Source organism: Prinia subflava, chromosome 5 (assembly GCF_021018805.1).
Source record: "Prinia subflava isolate CZ2003 ecotype Zambia chromosome 5, Cam_Psub_1.2, whole genome shotgun sequence".
Taxonomy (NCBI): domain Eukaryota; kingdom Metazoa; phylum Chordata; class Aves; order Passeriformes; family Cisticolidae; genus Prinia; species Prinia subflava.
The window spans coordinates 28,992,977-29,010,731 of NC_086251.1; the positions used below are offsets into that span (position 1 = coordinate 28,992,977).

The following is a 17,755-nucleotide window of genomic DNA, read 5'->3' on the forward strand; positions in this document are numbered from 1 at the left end:
TGAGGTAATCTTGGAATGATAAGTAAATTAGTTTTCATCAGATGTCTCTCTAACATCTTGTGTGTAGGGGAACTTCTGTAATTGAAACAGCTTGTTTATACCAGACCACCAAGATTTATGTGGCTTGAGTAAGCACTTAGCACAGATGTGCGTCTAGTCATGGCATGCTCTTGTGGAGGGTAATTCGGACGTGTATATCAGACTTATGCTTGGAATCCCCTTCTGTAGAGGCTTTGTCCTTTCTGTGACTGTTTGGAGCCTGAGAAGACTGCCTTTGAGATGCTGTGAGTTGGTTTCTTGTAAGCCAGCTTTCATTGTAGTGATCCATGGCAGTAGAGGGAGGAGAACGGGAAGGAGAAGACATTCACCTTTTGAACATGTGAGGCTGTGGCAGGTGTGCATTTGTTGCAAGCATGCAAGACAGAATTTCAAGTATTTCTTACTTATCTCCAGGGCAAATCTTCTGTAGTTTTATCTGCTAATTTATGGCAGAGTTGTAACTTGGCTAGCATTTAAACTGTTAATTTTTATAACTTCAGTTTGTATTCCTTCAGAATTCATTTGATCATTTGATCCTCTGTTTTGCTGCTTAGAACTAACCAGTGGTTTTGGTACCACACATGATGTCTTTAATAATTTGGAAGCTGCAAGTGTCAGTCTTCACTGCAGTGATTTCTCCTTCTGAAAGGCATCTGTCTCCATGGTGACTTGTGATGATGACACAGAACTGAAGATCCAGCAGTAGGAACTTTGTGAAGGCTGAAGGATATGATGGCATTTTAGAAATCTTAACCAAGTTGTTTTTTGTATTGCTTTGAATACTAAGGCAGATGTTTTTTGTCTTTCTAGTAAAGCATAATAATTTGGGGTTTGGTCGAACAGGAGGAGGAGCTTACTCAGTGTCAGATAACACTGTGTCAGTGGTACTTTGGTGGATCTGTTCCTGTGATGTTTGTTTTCAGTACAAATCTTTGTTTAAGCAACAAAAGCATCTAAGTTGGCCCTGACTCTAGAAAAGAAACCCTCATTCTTCTTGAAGTCACTGATACACAACGGTGGCTCTTGGAACTGAGAATCAAAACCTTCGAGATCTGTTGGCACTAGGATCTGCTGCTTCCACAGGCTTAATGACTTCCAGTGAGACTGACATTGGAATCTGTGGAAAGTCTGCTAACTATTAATGTACATACAGAATGGTGCTAGTACTGGGGAAGACAAATTGGCTTCACCTGACCTCAAGAAGTTGGTTTCCATCGCTTTCTGCTCTGCTAGAAAAGCTGCTAGCTCAAATCATAGACAAGCATAAGAGGATCCTGGGTACATCATCTGTTCTTTCACTTCCATACTAAATAAGAAACCATCTTTAAATGGTACCAGCATTTACAGAGTTAACACCTCATCACTCTTTGTACGAATTGAAACTGGTATGCCATACAGTGTTGCCTTTCCTCTTCCCTACTGCAACTTGTTTTGGGCAGCAGAGCAGAAGTGAAAGCGTCACATAGATGGAAACCTCTATCAAAAAGTACTGAAAGTAAAATGATGACAAATTAGGAAATTTTTCACAGGAGTCTGATAGGAAAATATCTTGATGCTTCTTGTATGACACCAAAGATGTTCTTGAAGAATATGTAAGAATTTTCATTTAAAAAAAAAGGACTATCTCATCATAACCTAGATAAGAGGAGGCCCAGTATTTAATTCCTACCTTTATATCTCAGCTCTCTAACGTGCCTTGATTGACTGTTGTCTTTCAGCACTTGCAGTCTTCCTGGCTCTCAAGGGATAAAACAGAGGGGTCAAATCAAGGGTCAGTAATGACTCTTGAAAGTCCATGTGGTAATAAAGTTCTTAGTACACTCCTAGTGGTTGAAATTACACAGCTAAATCATATCTATCTGTATCTGGATGACTGCCTGATCTAAGGAAGGTCTTGTGAAGAGATACTAAGGCAAATGTGATCATATTCATTCTGCACTGGGACACATGGAGGTACTGAAGAGTTGTCTTGCTGCACAGAATTTCTGTGAGCTGTAATTAATTTCTCATTGTCAAATGCTTATATTCTGAGAGGACAAGTTCCAAGTCTTTCAGGATTATATGAAAACATGCGAGCACTATTGGATTATTACTCCTGTAAGGACACACATGAATGGTACACTTCACCTAGGGTTGCTAACCATTTTAGTGTTACTTTAAGCCACTGTGCTTTCCTTTGCACTTGCACAGTATGCAAATAACGTGGTGATTTCCTACATTAAGTTGTTTTGCTGCAGCATTTGGATGGTGAAAGCTGTCTGAATGTGCTTGTAATACATAATTTGCTTCACCAGTCCATTTTTCACACTACTGGTTCCTACTGTGCTGCTTAAGATCAGCCTTTAGTCTGTGCTACAGATGAAAAAGAGGAGCAGTAGTACATAGCAGACCTTCATCTACAATTTGGCTGGCTCTATGCATTCACAAAGGAAGACATTTCTTGCATGGGCCTTGCTGGATCCACCCCTAAGCTGACCCACATTCTTCATGTTCCTGCTGGTTTGGATCTCGTTCTTCCCTGGTTGCTTGTGGACTAGGTTCAGTGTCTTTGCTGCCAAGCAGTCTCTCTTTTGAAGGCTGGGAACATGAAAGATTTTCTATTAAATTTTCTACCTGTTTTAAACCTCTCTATCACTTGCAGATCTTTAAAATCAGCAGACAAGATTGAGATTACTTCCTTGGTATATTAGCTGTATTTTGGTGTAAGTGCTCTAAATCTGTGCCTGAACTTGTTTCAGTAGTGTAGTAGGTTCACCCTGGCTGGATTCCAGGCATCCACCAAAGCCTCTCTGTCACTCCCCTCTGCATCTGCACAGGGGAGAGAAAATATAACGAAGGCTTCACAAGTTGTGATAAGGACCAGGAGAGATCACTCATCAAATACCATTACGGGCAAAACCAGACTCGAATTAGAAATATCAATTGACTTTATTAGTAAAAAAATCAGAGCAGAATAATGAGAAGTAAAAGAAGACCTTAAAAAACCCACCATCCCTCCTTCCCAGCTCTATTTTCTCTCCCCACCAGCACAGGGACACAGGGAATGGAGGTTATATTCAGGTCATCACACACTGTTCCTGCTGCTGCTCAGGGAGAGTAGTCCTACTGCTCTGGTGTGGGGTCCCTCCCACAGAAGACAGTTCTCCAGGGATTTCTCCAGCATGAGTCTATCCCACAGACAACAAATCCACAAACTGCTGCAACATGGATCACTCTTCCTGCACTCTTCCCTTGCAGGGTGGAGTCTTTCAGGCACAGCCTGCTCCAACAGGGGCTCCCATGCAGTCACAAGTCTTGCCAGGAAACCTTTCCACAGGTCTGCATGTCCCTGCCAGGAACCTGTTCCAGTGTGAACCTCCCACAGGGTCACAGCCTCCGCAGGCCTCCACCTGCTCTGGTGTGGGTCTCCTCCATGTGGTGCAGGTGGGTCTCTACATCCATGTGGTCGTCCACACACTGCAGAGAAAGCTCAGCTCAGGTGCCTGGAGCACATCCTCCCCTTCCTTCTGCACTGATGTTGGTGTCTCCAAAGTTGTTCCTTTCACGTATTCTCAACTCCACTCTTCTCTTGATGCAATTACATCTGCACAGGAACTATTTTTTGAAATTCTTCTTCTGAAATACTTTGTCACAAAGGTGTTACCATCACTTCCGATTGGCTCACCCTTGGCCAGTGGCACATCTGTCTTAGAGTCACCAGGGATTGGCTCTGCTGGACATGGGAAAAGCTTCTAGCATCTTCCACCCCTCCCTCCACCAAAACCTGGCCATGCAAACTCAACACAGTTAGGCCAGATGTTGATCACCTGGCCACAGTTATCTCAGTCCTGAATGATCAAATCTGTTAAAAGAGGGAAAAGTACATTAACTCTGTGAGTGTAGAGAGCATGTTGTGTTTGTTTCATGTATCTTGTTTGTTTTGTCATGCACTAATACAAGTACAGAAGTAGTACTTGCAGAATAGGACTTGCACTGAGAGTATCAAACAAGGTGTCATAACTGATTGTAGGAAAAACTCAGAAGCAAATGAGACCATGTTGATTAGCATAAGCAAAATGTGTTTACAGTGTCCTAGCAACCTTCTGTGTGTTCTCCATAGAAGATTTTTTTCTTTTAAGGAGGAGACTGAAATGAATTAATATTTCACCTATTTACAAGTTTTTCATTGAAATTCAGGCAAAACCAACAGGGGAGAATCAAGGCTTTTGGTTTGAGAATCTGACAGATGGGCGAGGGAGACTCCTGGCAGTTAGAAATGAGCTGAATAACACGATAAAGAGAACTGAAACAGATGCTGGAAAGAGATACCATTCTTAAAATTAATTTCTAAAAATTTGGATTGCAAGATTAGTATCCCAAACAGTTATTACAAGGAAATAGAAAAAGAGCCAAGGATGTAACTAAGGAATTAAAGACTTGCAATAAATCTGTCTCTTTTGTTGTCCTTTTCTGTGGTCTTTTGTCATGGTAATTTTACTTACTACTCTGCATCTGACAAAAGAACAAGTTCTGGATAAAAAGATCTATGTAAGTACTAATTATTCTGTTAGAACTTAATACAAATGAAGGTAATTAGATTTAAATAACCTCTTATCAGAAGGTATGTACAAAGTATGTATCATCTGTGATATATGGTGCTCTGTCCTGCTCTTGAGTCCATTCAGACAGAATATGATCTGTGAACAATAAATTTGTTTGTTCCTCATTGTGATTATGGAGGGAAGCAAAAAAAAAAACCCCAAACCCCCTAAGCCATACTTTCTTTTCTCAAAGTTTAACTTTACAACATTACTGTACATCTCTAAATTACTGCATTTAAATTTGAAATTGCATTTTGTTATTCTGCCATTTCTTTAGGCAAAATGGGTACAGCTAGAAAAAGAAACACTGTACATTCTAGGAAGCTTTTCACTTTGCAATCAATGAGTGACTTGCTAGCAATTTCTTTTAGCACTTCTTCATGTGCTAGAAAGAAGTAAAAAAAGTTAGACTTGTTTCAAGAAGAAGCCCAAAGGAAAGCACCTTCTGTACCTTGGTTTGTTGTGGTGGTTCTGTTGTACATGAAGTATTACTCTAAAAATGCATATGCTTTTGCCAAAATGAAGAGAACAGTAACTCTAGGCCTCGATCTCTTTTCTCTGTGATTAGGAAAATAGAGCATTCAGTCATATTAGAAATTTTGCAAAAGAAGCAACAACCAGGAGCTTAACTGTAGGTCTGATTTCTTCTTGAGTTGCCCCACAAAAATCCTTGAAGTAGTATTTTGTGAATTCTGAAGCGTTGTAAAAGGGTAACTGATTTTTTTTTAGTTTTCAAAGAACGGACAATTTATTATTAAACTAAAAGCAGTATTTTAACTTTGTAAATTCATGTGACTTATAATGCAGAAGGGTTCAAATAACGCTTTGGGGTTTTATTTGGTGAGAACTCCCATTTTAATTATTGGAAGGAATGATACTCCCCCAGTCAAAAAAAAAAAAAAAAGTGGGGGGGCATAAAACTGTGTTACCTTGAGGCTGACACTTGAGTCTTTTCATGGACTGCTGAAAATGGTCCTGAAGATTATTTTCTGTAATTTTTGCAGCACATTTGCCTTTTATAGGTTTTGTTATGATCCACAATTGTTTGATTATGGAGGTTATGGGATTTTTTTTGTTGTTGTTGTTGTTGTTGTTGTTGTTGTTGGTTGGGTATTTTTTGGTTTGGTTTGGGTTTTTTGCAATTGATGCATCCATAGAAAAAGAGAAAAATCATCCTCTAAGTTTTCTTCATCCTCTGTGTTTTCTAAGAACCTCTGTCTGTAGTGTGTGTAATGGCATTAAAAACAGAGTAGCTGCATAATGATAGTGTGTGACTGTCTTGGTGACTTCTGATGTGAAGTCTTTGGAATAATAATAATACAAATATATTTTTCTTTGTGGTGCTTTACAAAGTGGCTTCAAATCATTTCAGGGGCTTATGGTTCCATTAGTTATGGAAGTTTAGTGCCCTCGTATTCTGCTGCTTTATGTTGCACTGGTGGTGCAACTCGTGTGGTCACTTTGCACTAAGACAGAGGATAATGAGCTGCTGCCAAAGCAGAGTGGGTACTTGTGGGCTCTGGTTGACACTCGGTGGTGTAACAGTGCAACGTTCTGGCTACAGAGGAATGTCTTCTATCACAGCGTTCTTGAGTTGGGCATCAAGGTGTTTTTAAAGTTCTTGGGTATGGACTCCTTTGCCACTGAAACAGGGTAGAAAAAAGTAGTTTAATAATGATGGGAGGGAGTCTGTGGGGGTCTGTATCATTCTGGAAATGGGCATGTTATTGCTGATCAAAAATATATTTTTTCAATAGTGACTTAAAAAAATTTGCATAAAGCTTCTACTCCTAACACATTTACATGAAGGGTATATCCAGCCTATAAGTGTATCTGGATTTACAAAAAAAAAAGTCCTCTAAGCAGTTCAAGAAAAAGATGCTATTACTGGCTTGCTGAGAGAGGATTAATTAGCAAATGTCTTCCCTTATCTGGATTTCTAGAAGTTACAGTGGTTCACTTCCTCTTAGCAGAGCATTATGCAGAATGACACTAGGCACTATATGAAATAATTATATTATTATGTATTTCTTCTCTGGGGCTTGGTACTTTGGTTAAATTTGAAGTTATTTGCTAGAGAACTGTTCAGTTGTCAGATGAAGGGATCAGCCTGGAATAACCTGTAATAGGGTATGGTATGTTTGAATAACAAAACATCAGGGAAAATCTTGAAAATTGGGGGCTCTCCAGGAAAATCTTTTTTGCATAAATACTAGCTTTACTCTGCATACCTTTTATTCCCCTCCTCCCCCCCTTTTCTCCAGTACTGATACTCGAAAAGGTGGAAAATGGAGATCTGAGCAACAAGATGTTGAAGATCACGGATTTCGGCTTGGCCAGGGAGTGGCATAAAACTACCAAAATGAGCGCAGCTGGGACATATGCCTGGATGGCTCCTGAGGTCATCCGCTCTTCCATGTTCTCCAAAGGCAGCGATGTTTGGAGGTATTGATTCGGCAATTTGGCATTACATAAAGAGTAACTAGACCTGCCAGGAAGTCTCTTCTATGTGTAAGAATGAGTAATGGTGAACCAAATATTAAAATTCAGGTCTTAACCTTTATCCACCAGCTTTCCATCTGTCAAGACTTACCTCAGGCTTAATGGTACTGTAGACAGTAAGTAGTGGACCAACTACTGCATGCCTCTAAATTTTTGTGGTTCTATAAATTTTTATTCAGATTATTTTGGGATTCGCAATTCAAATCCCCTCTGCTTTATCTAAACCAAACTTTTTGTGCTAATTTGGCTATTGACTGACATAATGAAAGGCCATAATACAATCTGAGAAATACTTTATTATTTTTACTGTTTTACATACAAGATAATTTTGAAATATTTTGTTTTGGTAGTAATCCATCACTAATGTAGGTGTGCACAAACACACTGTACTTAATTGAATTCCTCTTGCTGTTTCAATCCGAATACTATGTTTTTCGCTTTCATAATAATTTTATTAATTATTCCCACCCTTCTAGTCTTTCACATAGGATAATAAATCCCTTATCTGGGTCCATCTGAGTATGTAATCCATAAACAGTGACTTGCATGTATATATTGTCTTTTTCATTCATGCACTGGAATTTTAGTGAATGAGCTGATTTGGTGGGGAGGAGTGTAAGGGTTGGCCCATGTACTTCCAGAAACTGAGTTTGAATACCACTGTTAAGTGGATTGGTAAATACAGAATTCAGTACATAGCTCCAGCGACTTTTCTGGATGCTGGATGACTTAGAATTATTACTGAATATCTGAAACAGATGAAATAGAGAAAATTTTGTTTTTCTTGTGGAGAAAAAGGCTGAAATGTCAGGATCTTTGTCTTCATAGCAGTAAGATTCTGTCACTGGCCATTAATGCTCCTCCACAAGTGTGTGCATGCTGTAAAACCTGTCAGGATAAAGCAATAGCCCAGCTGGTAGACTTGTCTGGCTGTTATGACAGGTATGTGGTGTGGGGGTTTTCATTTTCCTTGTCCAGTTTTGCTGAATAGATAATGTATTGCCTTGTGATAAGTCTGTGAACTTGTATTTTGCACTCTAATAGTGTGGATAAAATTCTGTCTTTGTCATTAAATGTGGTAGCCTGTGTAGCTAATCTGAGACAAATTGAGCAAGAACCAGGCTTTTATTTGAAGTCTGGCAGAAATTAAAATCTTAAAGCTGTGCACCTTTTCTGTGCACATGATGATGGTACTGGTTTGTACACAGCTTGTCAGCTTCAAACCTAAACTCGCTATTCTCTGAAACAGTGCCAGGAAGGGCCTTTAAGGATAACCTGAGGGAAAGGAAGAAGGGAAAGGGGGAACAGTTTTCCTCTAGTTGTAACTTTACTAAGCCAGGCATGCTATGAACAGGTCATTAGATGTTCTGTACCAGTATGAATTCATTTTAAAAAAAGTTAAGAATTATTCAGTTGGTTGGTGATTTTCATGAAGGTAGCACAAATGCTTCTATACCTGTGCAAAAGTACCAGTTTGGTCATTGAGTTAAGGACTGTGAATCACTTAATGACTGTAAATAACTGAAATTATCTGTTTGTTTTTCAAAATACTTTATTTGTTTTTAAGATTCCTTCATCACTTTCTCTTTATAGTTACCAGTCTTCCCTTGAAAAGAGGTTGAGTTCCTCACAGTACTCTTCCCTAAAGAGAGAGTCATCACCATTAAGAGAACTTACACACTGTCTCCAAATAGCCTGTTCTTTCTGGTGGCTAAAACCTCTATTCATAGTTAAACAAGCTAAAAAGAACATGGTTGCAGAGGACAAATGCTTACCAATGCAATCACTACTAGTCTGTCAGTGATTGTAAGCCCTAGATTTTACAAAAGCAGTCATGGACTTGTGTAATGAGTCCTGTCCCCACCCAAGGATGCAACCTGAAATTCTTAACAGGATGAACTTTTTTATCCTATTAGACTTGCCCCTCCTCTTGTCCAGTTCAACCACTTTGTTAATCACTGGACCCACAGGAGTTTTTTGCCTGACAACCTTCCAGTTAGTCTATGCAGCATCAACAGAATTGTCTCTAATGTTCACAGACCTTTTATTTCAGCACCTTTTCTTTAAAGCTTATTAGAATTATACTGCTGGCTGAACTGTTGCCCAGCCTTTGAACCAGAATCTTGTTCTGCTTCTGTTCTCGCTGCACAAACAGGTGAAGAAGATGCATGCTAGTACTGAAATTTCCTGAGCCAGTCTTATCATAACTGACTTCATCTTTTCAAAACATGTTTCAAGCTCCATTTAAAAAGCTCCATCTGTTTACTCTAGAGTAGGGTTGTCAAAGAACTTAAAAAGAGTGAGGAATGGCCACACATGGTATTTATCACCAGAGTCTGGGCAACTGTGAAGCTTGTTCATAGCACCAGTGTTTAGTAAATCTTGCTAATGAAAACTTGTTGCTGTGAATTTTGCTGCGCTGTACCCACAGGCTCGAGATATACAGTAGAAGCCTTGTGCTTATATTTCGCGGAGGACAACGAAACTACAGTTTTATTGAAATAAAGTCCTTTCCTGTAAATCTGTTATGTGTTTGTATTTGCTTTGGATTTACAGGAATAAAGTTGAAGCATGGGTATTGCAGCTCATCCAGTACATAAAAATATAAATAAATAAAATTTTCCTGTCATTTGGCTGTTTAAATATATTTCTTGTTTGCTGCACAAGTTGTTTTTTACTTGTGCTGCTTAAAAGACAGTCATGTTATCAATAGAATTGGTATGTGGAATATAAAGGGACCCTACAACCTTCATCTGAGTTCTCTGTGTTCCTCAGTTTAGGTGTTGTTAAGCTGTATCTACTCTGAGACCAGTGAAATAATTGGGAATTTAATTTCCATTTAGGAACAGAATATCGGCCTTGGCTAAAACCATCAGATTAGCAGATCAGGAAGTTTCAGGCATTCAGTGCTGGGTGTAGAAACTTCTGTCATTAGAATATTTCATTTTAATCAAGTGCTGGTTAAGCACTTCCATCCACAACTGACCACTTGTAGGCTTCTGCAGTTTTCTGTGTGCAGTGAAGCACTGGCAAGACTTCAGTAGCTGGCAGATAAGTGCTTAATAGCAATATTAGGGGAAACTCACCTGGGAGAAGCACATGATTGTTGTGAAATGGGCAGGAAGGGTCATCTCTGGAACTGCCAGTTCATTAACATGCAAAATATTAATAGCCATAAACATTGTATGTAGTTTGGGTTGGTTTTTTTTTCTTAACGAAAGTGGTGTTCTAGTTTCTGTTGGAACTGGGATCTCTTTGTTGGCTGGTAATTCCTTCCTCATGGAAAGTGTTGAACCTGGGGAAATGGATAAGAGAAGCCTATGGTACAAATGTCATGGAACAGTACCAGTGAGAAAAAATTACTCATTTTTTAAGAGTTCACAGACTATCAAGGGAGGTGGCAAAATCACATGTGAAATCCTGCAGACCTCCAGCCTCCCTTGCCCTGAAAATCCAGCGAGTAGGATTGAACCTGATGTTAAATGGCTTAAGGGATTACTGGATCACTGAAAGATGGTTAATTATTCACACAAGTGTCAGTTGACTTGGCTGCATGGGTTGTGTCACATGGTTCATTTCGTAATTAAAGTCCAAAAATTACTACTAGTTGCTGGAAAAATAAATGAGCTTGATCACTTTTTCTTTCTCCCCACTGAGAATGAGTAGAGGCCCTTGCCTCTCTCTTTGTATGCCTTTTTTTGGGTAAGTCTTCTGATCTGGCTTTTTCCTTTGTACTTCCCAATCTTCTGCTTGGGAGTTAATAGAAAAACACTTTGTTCAGCACCTTTCTTGATGTTTATTCACATGGGATGATTGTTCAAGTGCCACAAAGCAGTATTCCCCAGTTCTGTGGAACAGTATGCTCAGCAATGGAGTGTAAGTATAGTGGCACTGAGTTTTGTCAGAAGCAAAGTGACCTTTCCTGCAATATGCACTTCAGTGGCACATTAGAAGAAACACCAATCTGTCTACTTCTTTTTCCTTTAAAAGTTACCTGCAAAAGAAGTGCTTTGAGCACATCAATAGTGCTTTATCCAATGCTAGTGTTAAAGTAATAATGCAGCTCTTTGGTGGCTTTTATTACCTTTTACTATCAACAGTCATAGCCAAACTGAAAAGTAACATCAATGATCAATCAGATTTAGACAGGCCAACTATACATTCAATTCAGTTTTCATTTTCTTTGAGTGTTTTATAACTCCTAGAAAGCCTAAAAGAAAATGGGAGCTCCTTAGACTCTAGGGTTTGGTATTTTTTTCACCTAATGCTCTTGAGACAGTAAGAAATAATAAATTGTAATACCAGGAATGTGAATTGCATAAGAAAAAAGCAAAAGATCTTGTAGGTCAAAAATATTACATTCTGCTTAATAAAGCAAAATAGCTGTGTTAGTAGGAAAGGTTGGATCTTTAGTGACTAAAATCCTTTATCTAAGCAGGAAAAGTACTGTTAAAGATGTCCAACTAAGGTAACAGCAGTCACAGTGAATGTCAAAGAAGTGATGGGGTGGAAGGGAGATTGCAAGAGTACAGTTTGTGATAATGTACTCCCAAATGCATAGGGAAATTGTTGCTTTGAAACAAGAAAAGTTAAAATATTTAACTTCAGACTCTTTCATGGAGCAGCTGTTTAAGGAACTTGGAGGAAGAGAAGCAATTTTTCATTTGATCTTCAGGTGTGCTTAGGAGACCTTCAAGGTTGTACAGTATGACATGGTCCAAATGTATGTATTCTTAGATTTTATATCTTTGCAAATAAAATTAAGAAACATTAGTCCATTACAGTAGTGTTTAGTTTCAAGATTATTGACAACATAGGGAATTTTGTGTAAAAACAAAAGGGGAACACACAACATGGCTATCTTGTAAGGACACTGGTAAACCTCTGAGTGAATGTATGGGAAATCCTTTAAAATAATGAAGAAGACAGTATAGAAAAAACTACTGAAAGACATCTTTTTAAAAGTTCATTCTGTATCCAGATAAGGAAAATTAATCATTGACTTGAGCTCTGTCAAGTTGTACATAAAACAAAGAAGATAAAAGGATTTTGAGGAGAGTCTTCTTAAAGCATAAAACCAAATCCCTTGCTTTTAAATGCAGCACAGTTGAGAACCCTGTAGGAGAACATAACAGCCCAGAGGTGAGAAAAAATGGGAATGCAGAGAAGATAAGGCAATGCCAGAAAAAACCTCAATGACTTGTGTCTGCCAGAATAGAGCAAAGAGGCATTTTAAGATGAAGATTTATCGTTAAGGGATTCAAGCCTGGAGGACGTATCTTACTGAAGTAATATTCACAGAGGTGTTAAAACTGACTGATAAAATGAGCAGTAAAAATTCCTGAGATTTACAGTAACACCCAAGACTTCTACAAGAACATGAGAGTCAGCTGAGTTAGTAGCTGTGCTGTGTAATCTGTTGCTTAAAGGTGGTGTAGTACCAGAGGAATGGAAGGCAGCAGACATGGTGGCAGATCTTAAAAGAGCTTCCTGAGTATTAGCATAGTATGATCTTGAGTTCTTTTCAATGGTAGAAACAGCACTAAAGAGCAGGGAGCTGGTGGACATGGGAGCATATCTGGGGAAGAATCAGCTTTTGTAAAAGAAAATGTAATACCTTGTGAAAAGTGAAAATGCTTGAAGGAGATACTGAATATGTGGATAAGTGGTGACATTGCTTATACTGTATTTGGATTTAAGCAAAATCCTTAATCATAAGGTTTTAAATAAAGTAAATTGATGTGGGAAAAAAGAGCAAGTCTTTTTCCATCATTTAATAAATTCTTAATTATTAAAGGAATAAATCAGTTTTCTTGGTGGGGCATTCTGTGTTCAACACAATCATAAGTGATTTGAAAGAAAGATGCTTGGTTAGCATGGTTGATGATAGCAAGTTATTCAGGATAAGAGAAATTATTCTACTGTAGAGAAATGAGGAAAAGTTTTACTATAATGAATGATAAAATAGATGGTATAATAATAAATACTACAAAGTATTATATAATAAATACAAAGTAGTACCCATGGGAGAATTTCATATGTGCAATTTATGGGCTCTAAATTTTACTATTGTGATTCAGTAAAAACACATTGGAGCTACTATGGATAATTTAGTTCATTTTGTAAAGAGTGAGAAAGGCAACTGGCAAATGAAAATTTAATAGGAAAGACAGAAAGCAAGCAATACCATTAGTGCCTCTCCCCATACCTTTAAAACTTTGTGATTTTGCTCATTCCAATAGAAGGTGTCAAGGTCAGTGAAAGATATGAAATGGCTTCTGTTCAGGATAGTAACTAGATTAGGATTAACTAGATTAGGATTTGGGGGTCTGGAAAGATGATGATTTAGGCAGGATGTATGGGAGCCTGGGAAATCATGGACAGCATGGAAAGAGCTAATAGGCAACATACGTTTACTCCTTCTTATATTGAAAGAACTACAGGGAAGCCAATGAAATTACCAAGTGACAAGCTCAAAACACATACACAGAAGTATTTTTTGGCAATACATCATTAAATTTGTGGAGTTCACTAGCACAGAATATAATAAATGATAAATGTGTTCAGAAGAGAGTAAGAGATCAATGGAAAAAAAACCCGTCAGGTCACCAAGTATGAAGAAGAAGCACCTTCTGTTTCAGGTTTTCTAGAAGCAGAAAAAATATTCTGAGGTTATGTTTTTCATTATATATTTTGGGGGAGAACAGTCCTGGAACTATTTCCATAATTTTATAGGTAGTATTTTGTAGAACATCTTAAGATGACAACCTAATTCTGAAGAAGTATTTTTTACTTATTTTTAGACATTGCAAGCCACCAAACAAGCCTTCTTCATATTTTTGGGTATCTTGAGAGATTCTGGTTTGAAACTAAATTAGAAGATTTATGTTTTCCAGATTGTTCCCAGTTTCAGGGAGAAAAATATTTTTGCCTAAAAGGTGAAAATGTCATCTTATTTCAGACTTATTAAAACAGGTAAAATAGGGCAGATCACCAGCTTGGCATTCATGATAAACTTGTCCCACAAACTGCAATTTCTTTAGTATACCAAACTCCCAGGTTCAGGTACCTTGTTGTCTAAGAAAGACTATGTTAAAGTCAAACACCTATTCTCTGTTTTTGTTTCCTTCCTGATAGTTATGGTGTGCTGCTCTGGGAACTGCTAACAGGAGAAGTACCATTCCGAGGAATTGATGGTCTTGCAGTAGCATATGGTGTTGCCATGAATAAGCTTGCCCTTCCAATCCCTTCCACCTGTCCTGAGCCTTTTGCCAAACTCATGGAAGGTAAGCCAGCTGTGCTGTGAGTGTGGTTTGTGCTGTTTCTAGAGTGCTGCTGAGCATGGCCTCTTTGTGTTGGGTTTGTTACCTAGGAGCACAGATTTCTCCAGTGGCTTTATTCAGTGGTGCAGGTTATTGTGGGAGCCAGGCCTGGCTGTTAGTGTGCTGTGACAGTCAGTCTACCACCAGAATAATGAATGAGATTATTTTATCAACTGGCTTTATAGGAAAAGGGATGGCTATTGCTGTCATCTTGTAGTGAGAGCTCACCAATACCAAAACTTCACATATTTTGGTCTTCTTTGAAGTCTTTAACTGGTTTTAAAATCCATAGCTCTAACATCTTGCTAGTAGTGTCACATTGGCTTGAGGTGAAACTTTGTCCTACTGACATTTCAGGGAGAGGGTTTAAATGTGGCTTTGACATTCCAAAACAACCCATATTTTCAGTCAGAATGATGTGATTTTCTGCTTTGTCTGTGGAGGTAGTTCATGCCCAAGGTGGGCTACAGAGAGATGGAAGAAATACAGGAGTTAGTCATCAGAGCTGCTCTAGTTACTAGAAAGGATTGTGTGAGGTAGTTTTTGGATGTACTTATGTGACCTGGTCTGCTGGCTGTTTAAACTGCTTTCATGTCTCCAGAGCTTCAGTTGTTCCTCCGTCCCTTTTTTCCTCCCTCTCTCCTGCCCTCTCTCTCTTCCTTACCTTCAGTATTTTTGTCAGTGTCCCTATTCCCAAGGATTTCTAGGTGTTTATATGTAACAAACATTTTTATATCTATCTGGCAGAAAGGAAAACAAGATAAAGGGAAATCAAACTTGGTTTATAGTCTTGGTGAGCAAGGAATGAGTCTCAACATAGAACTGATATTCTGTGGCCTCTGGTGGTGCTTTTGATCTCAGAAAAGGAATATGAATCACGAAGTAAATGTTTCTGATGGATTTTTTTTTCTGCTTTTGGAATACTTTTGCATTCCCCTGTTCTTTTCTTTAGGTTACAGGCTTCAGTTAATTCAAAGTAAAAAAAAAATGTGCATGTTCTGCTAAACAAGAGCTATCCTACTGGATAGTAAACAATAGAGTTGCAGGTAGAATAGCGTAGAGGCAGTGTAAGGTGAGAAACTGTGTCTGAAAGAGTTGATGGAAGTACCAGCTCAGTGTTGTGCCAGGTAGTTTATTCTGACATGCTTTCCTGCATTTCTGAACTCTAAGTGAGGATTTAAAAATAATGCCCTCTGTTGGGGAAGTTAGGTAGAGGCATATGGCCAGTGCCTGAACCCGGGAGCACAGGGGTGAGCACCCACGTGGCTTTGGAGCACTTGGCTTCCTCGTGTGCAGGGTGAAGATGAGAACAAAAGAACCCAATTACTTTCTGCCCCTTCACCAAAGCTGTTTTTCCAAACAGGCTGTTTCCCATCTCGGGTGAACTCTTCTTCCTCTAATGCTGCTTTTACTTTTGAATTACTGCCATGGTGGTCTTCACTGAGACAACAAAGCTGAACTTTTGCTCTTCACAGAAAAGAGTTATATGTTACAACTGTCCTCATTAGTGCAAATAATGGCTGATCTAGGCCTGGGAAAATAAAAGCCACGGGCCACCTGCTAGTTATCCTGTTCACTCATTCATGCATTTGGCTGGCTGCAGCGTTTTGTTTTACTTTGGGTCATGTCTGCTTTGCCATGTTTAAAACCTGAGGTAAAGTGACAGGGATTATGGCACTGACAGTCCTGCTCTAACACCCATTGCTACTAATTGGCCAGCAGCAGGGGATCATCAGAGCACTCTTTAACATCCTCAGTTCTCTATTTTGATAAAAGAAGCAAACTAAAAGCTATAAACACAAATGCATTCAGCATGGAACCTGTTGATAACCCCCAGTTTCAAAAACAGAACTCCCAAATGCAAAATCTCAGTAACACTAAAATCAAAGGAAAGAATCGAGCCTTGGCTGTTGCAAGGTTTTGTGATTTTTATTTTCAGTTACAGCTGCCCTTGGTGTACTTCAGTCCACAAAACTGACGAATTAATGTCTTTTAGGACACCACCTAATATTTTTAAGTATGTTCTCATTTTTCTGACTTCAAGGTCTAGAAAACTTTACGAACATTTTTATAACTCTTGCCTTGTGCTGCATTAATGTGTGTCTTAAGTCCAGTGACCATGTGGACCAATGCTGTATGATGAGAGAGACCCACGTGTTAGTTACTTCCATTCATGCAGAAAAGCTGTATTCCTTACAAATATGTGTGAATGGGAAGTTTTTCTGTTTGGTTGCTCTGGGATTTTGGCATGCAGGCATCTAGCAGAACTAAAGAAAATAAGGACACGTGCTGAACAAGAACCTGTGTAAGTGCTTGTACAGGACAACATAGAATGAGGAAGATTTTTTTTCTGCTGCAGTAGAAATGAGGGGGAAGGAAGAGAGAGGACTGAATGAGTGCAAATTTCCTATTCAAAAGTGTTGTTAGATCAAATGTTTTGATGTAATGGTTTGGGGGATTGTTTGTAGCTTGAGGGGTTACTTCATACTCTTTTCTGTTTTCAATTTCCATCACTGTAAAACATTGCCTTTTGTACTGTTGCTCTTTGAGTTGCCTTACATGGTAAGATGGCTACCTTCAGTTCTGTGTTTTTAGAGTTTTGTAATTGGCTGAAAAATTGCATTAGATCATAAATGAAAAAACTTGTTTATCTGTGGTTTCTCCTAAAAGTAAAAGAAAAATATCTGATTAATTTTCTCTCAAATAATAAAAAAGGACCTGTAAAATTAGGAGAACTCCAAATGCACAATTTGATGTCATTCTTTACTTGAATCTCCTATTCTCACACAAGTTATGCCCAGTTTGCTCTGTAGGAGAGGTTTTCCATTCTGAGAAAAGATTCATAATGACTCAGCTTAGTATTACAGTTTGGCGTCAGGAAAAACCCTGACAGATATCCTCCTGCAGTATGGCTGTTAACTCTGCAGTGTAACTATTATAAAAGAAGTATTTGCAAAAGCCTTGCATAGTATTTCTACTCTGTGAACACATACTTGCATCTTCAAGCAAAATATTTAAGGAAATTATTAGTTATTTTTTAGAAATGCTTTATGGTGTAACCTGTAAAATTAATAAATCTGTATTTTATTTGACATATTATTGCAATAGACCCTAGAGACCTCAGTAGTTAGGTAGTTCAAGATTTTCAGTGCTGTTGGATATTGTACCAACATGAAAGCATCAATTCCATCCTTGACAATAGTCAGTGCAAGCGGGCAGTGGGAGAGCTGGGGTGACACAGGTGCTGTGTATGCCACTCTCAGCCACTGGGGATCAGTAAAGTACCACTGGTCCTCTCAGACATCCATACTT

The 17,755-nt window shown here is 38.6% G+C and overlaps 1 protein-coding gene across 2 annotated transcripts in view; it reads left to right on the forward strand.

The window, feature by feature from the left end:
• MAP3K9 (mitogen-activated protein kinase kinase kinase 9) overlaps nt 1–17,755 on the forward strand; it is a 61,450-nt gene that overhangs the window by 20,754 nt on the left and 22,941 nt on the right. For both annotated transcript variants that reach the window (XM_063398698.1, XM_063398699.1), the window contains exons 3-4: nt 6,884–7,064; nt 14,259–14,407. In XM_063398698.1, coding sequence (XP_063254768.1) covers nt 6,884–7,064; nt 14,259–14,407 — 330 coding nt within the window. The remainder of the gene's footprint in view (nt 1–6,883; nt 7,065–14,258; nt 14,408–17,755) is intronic.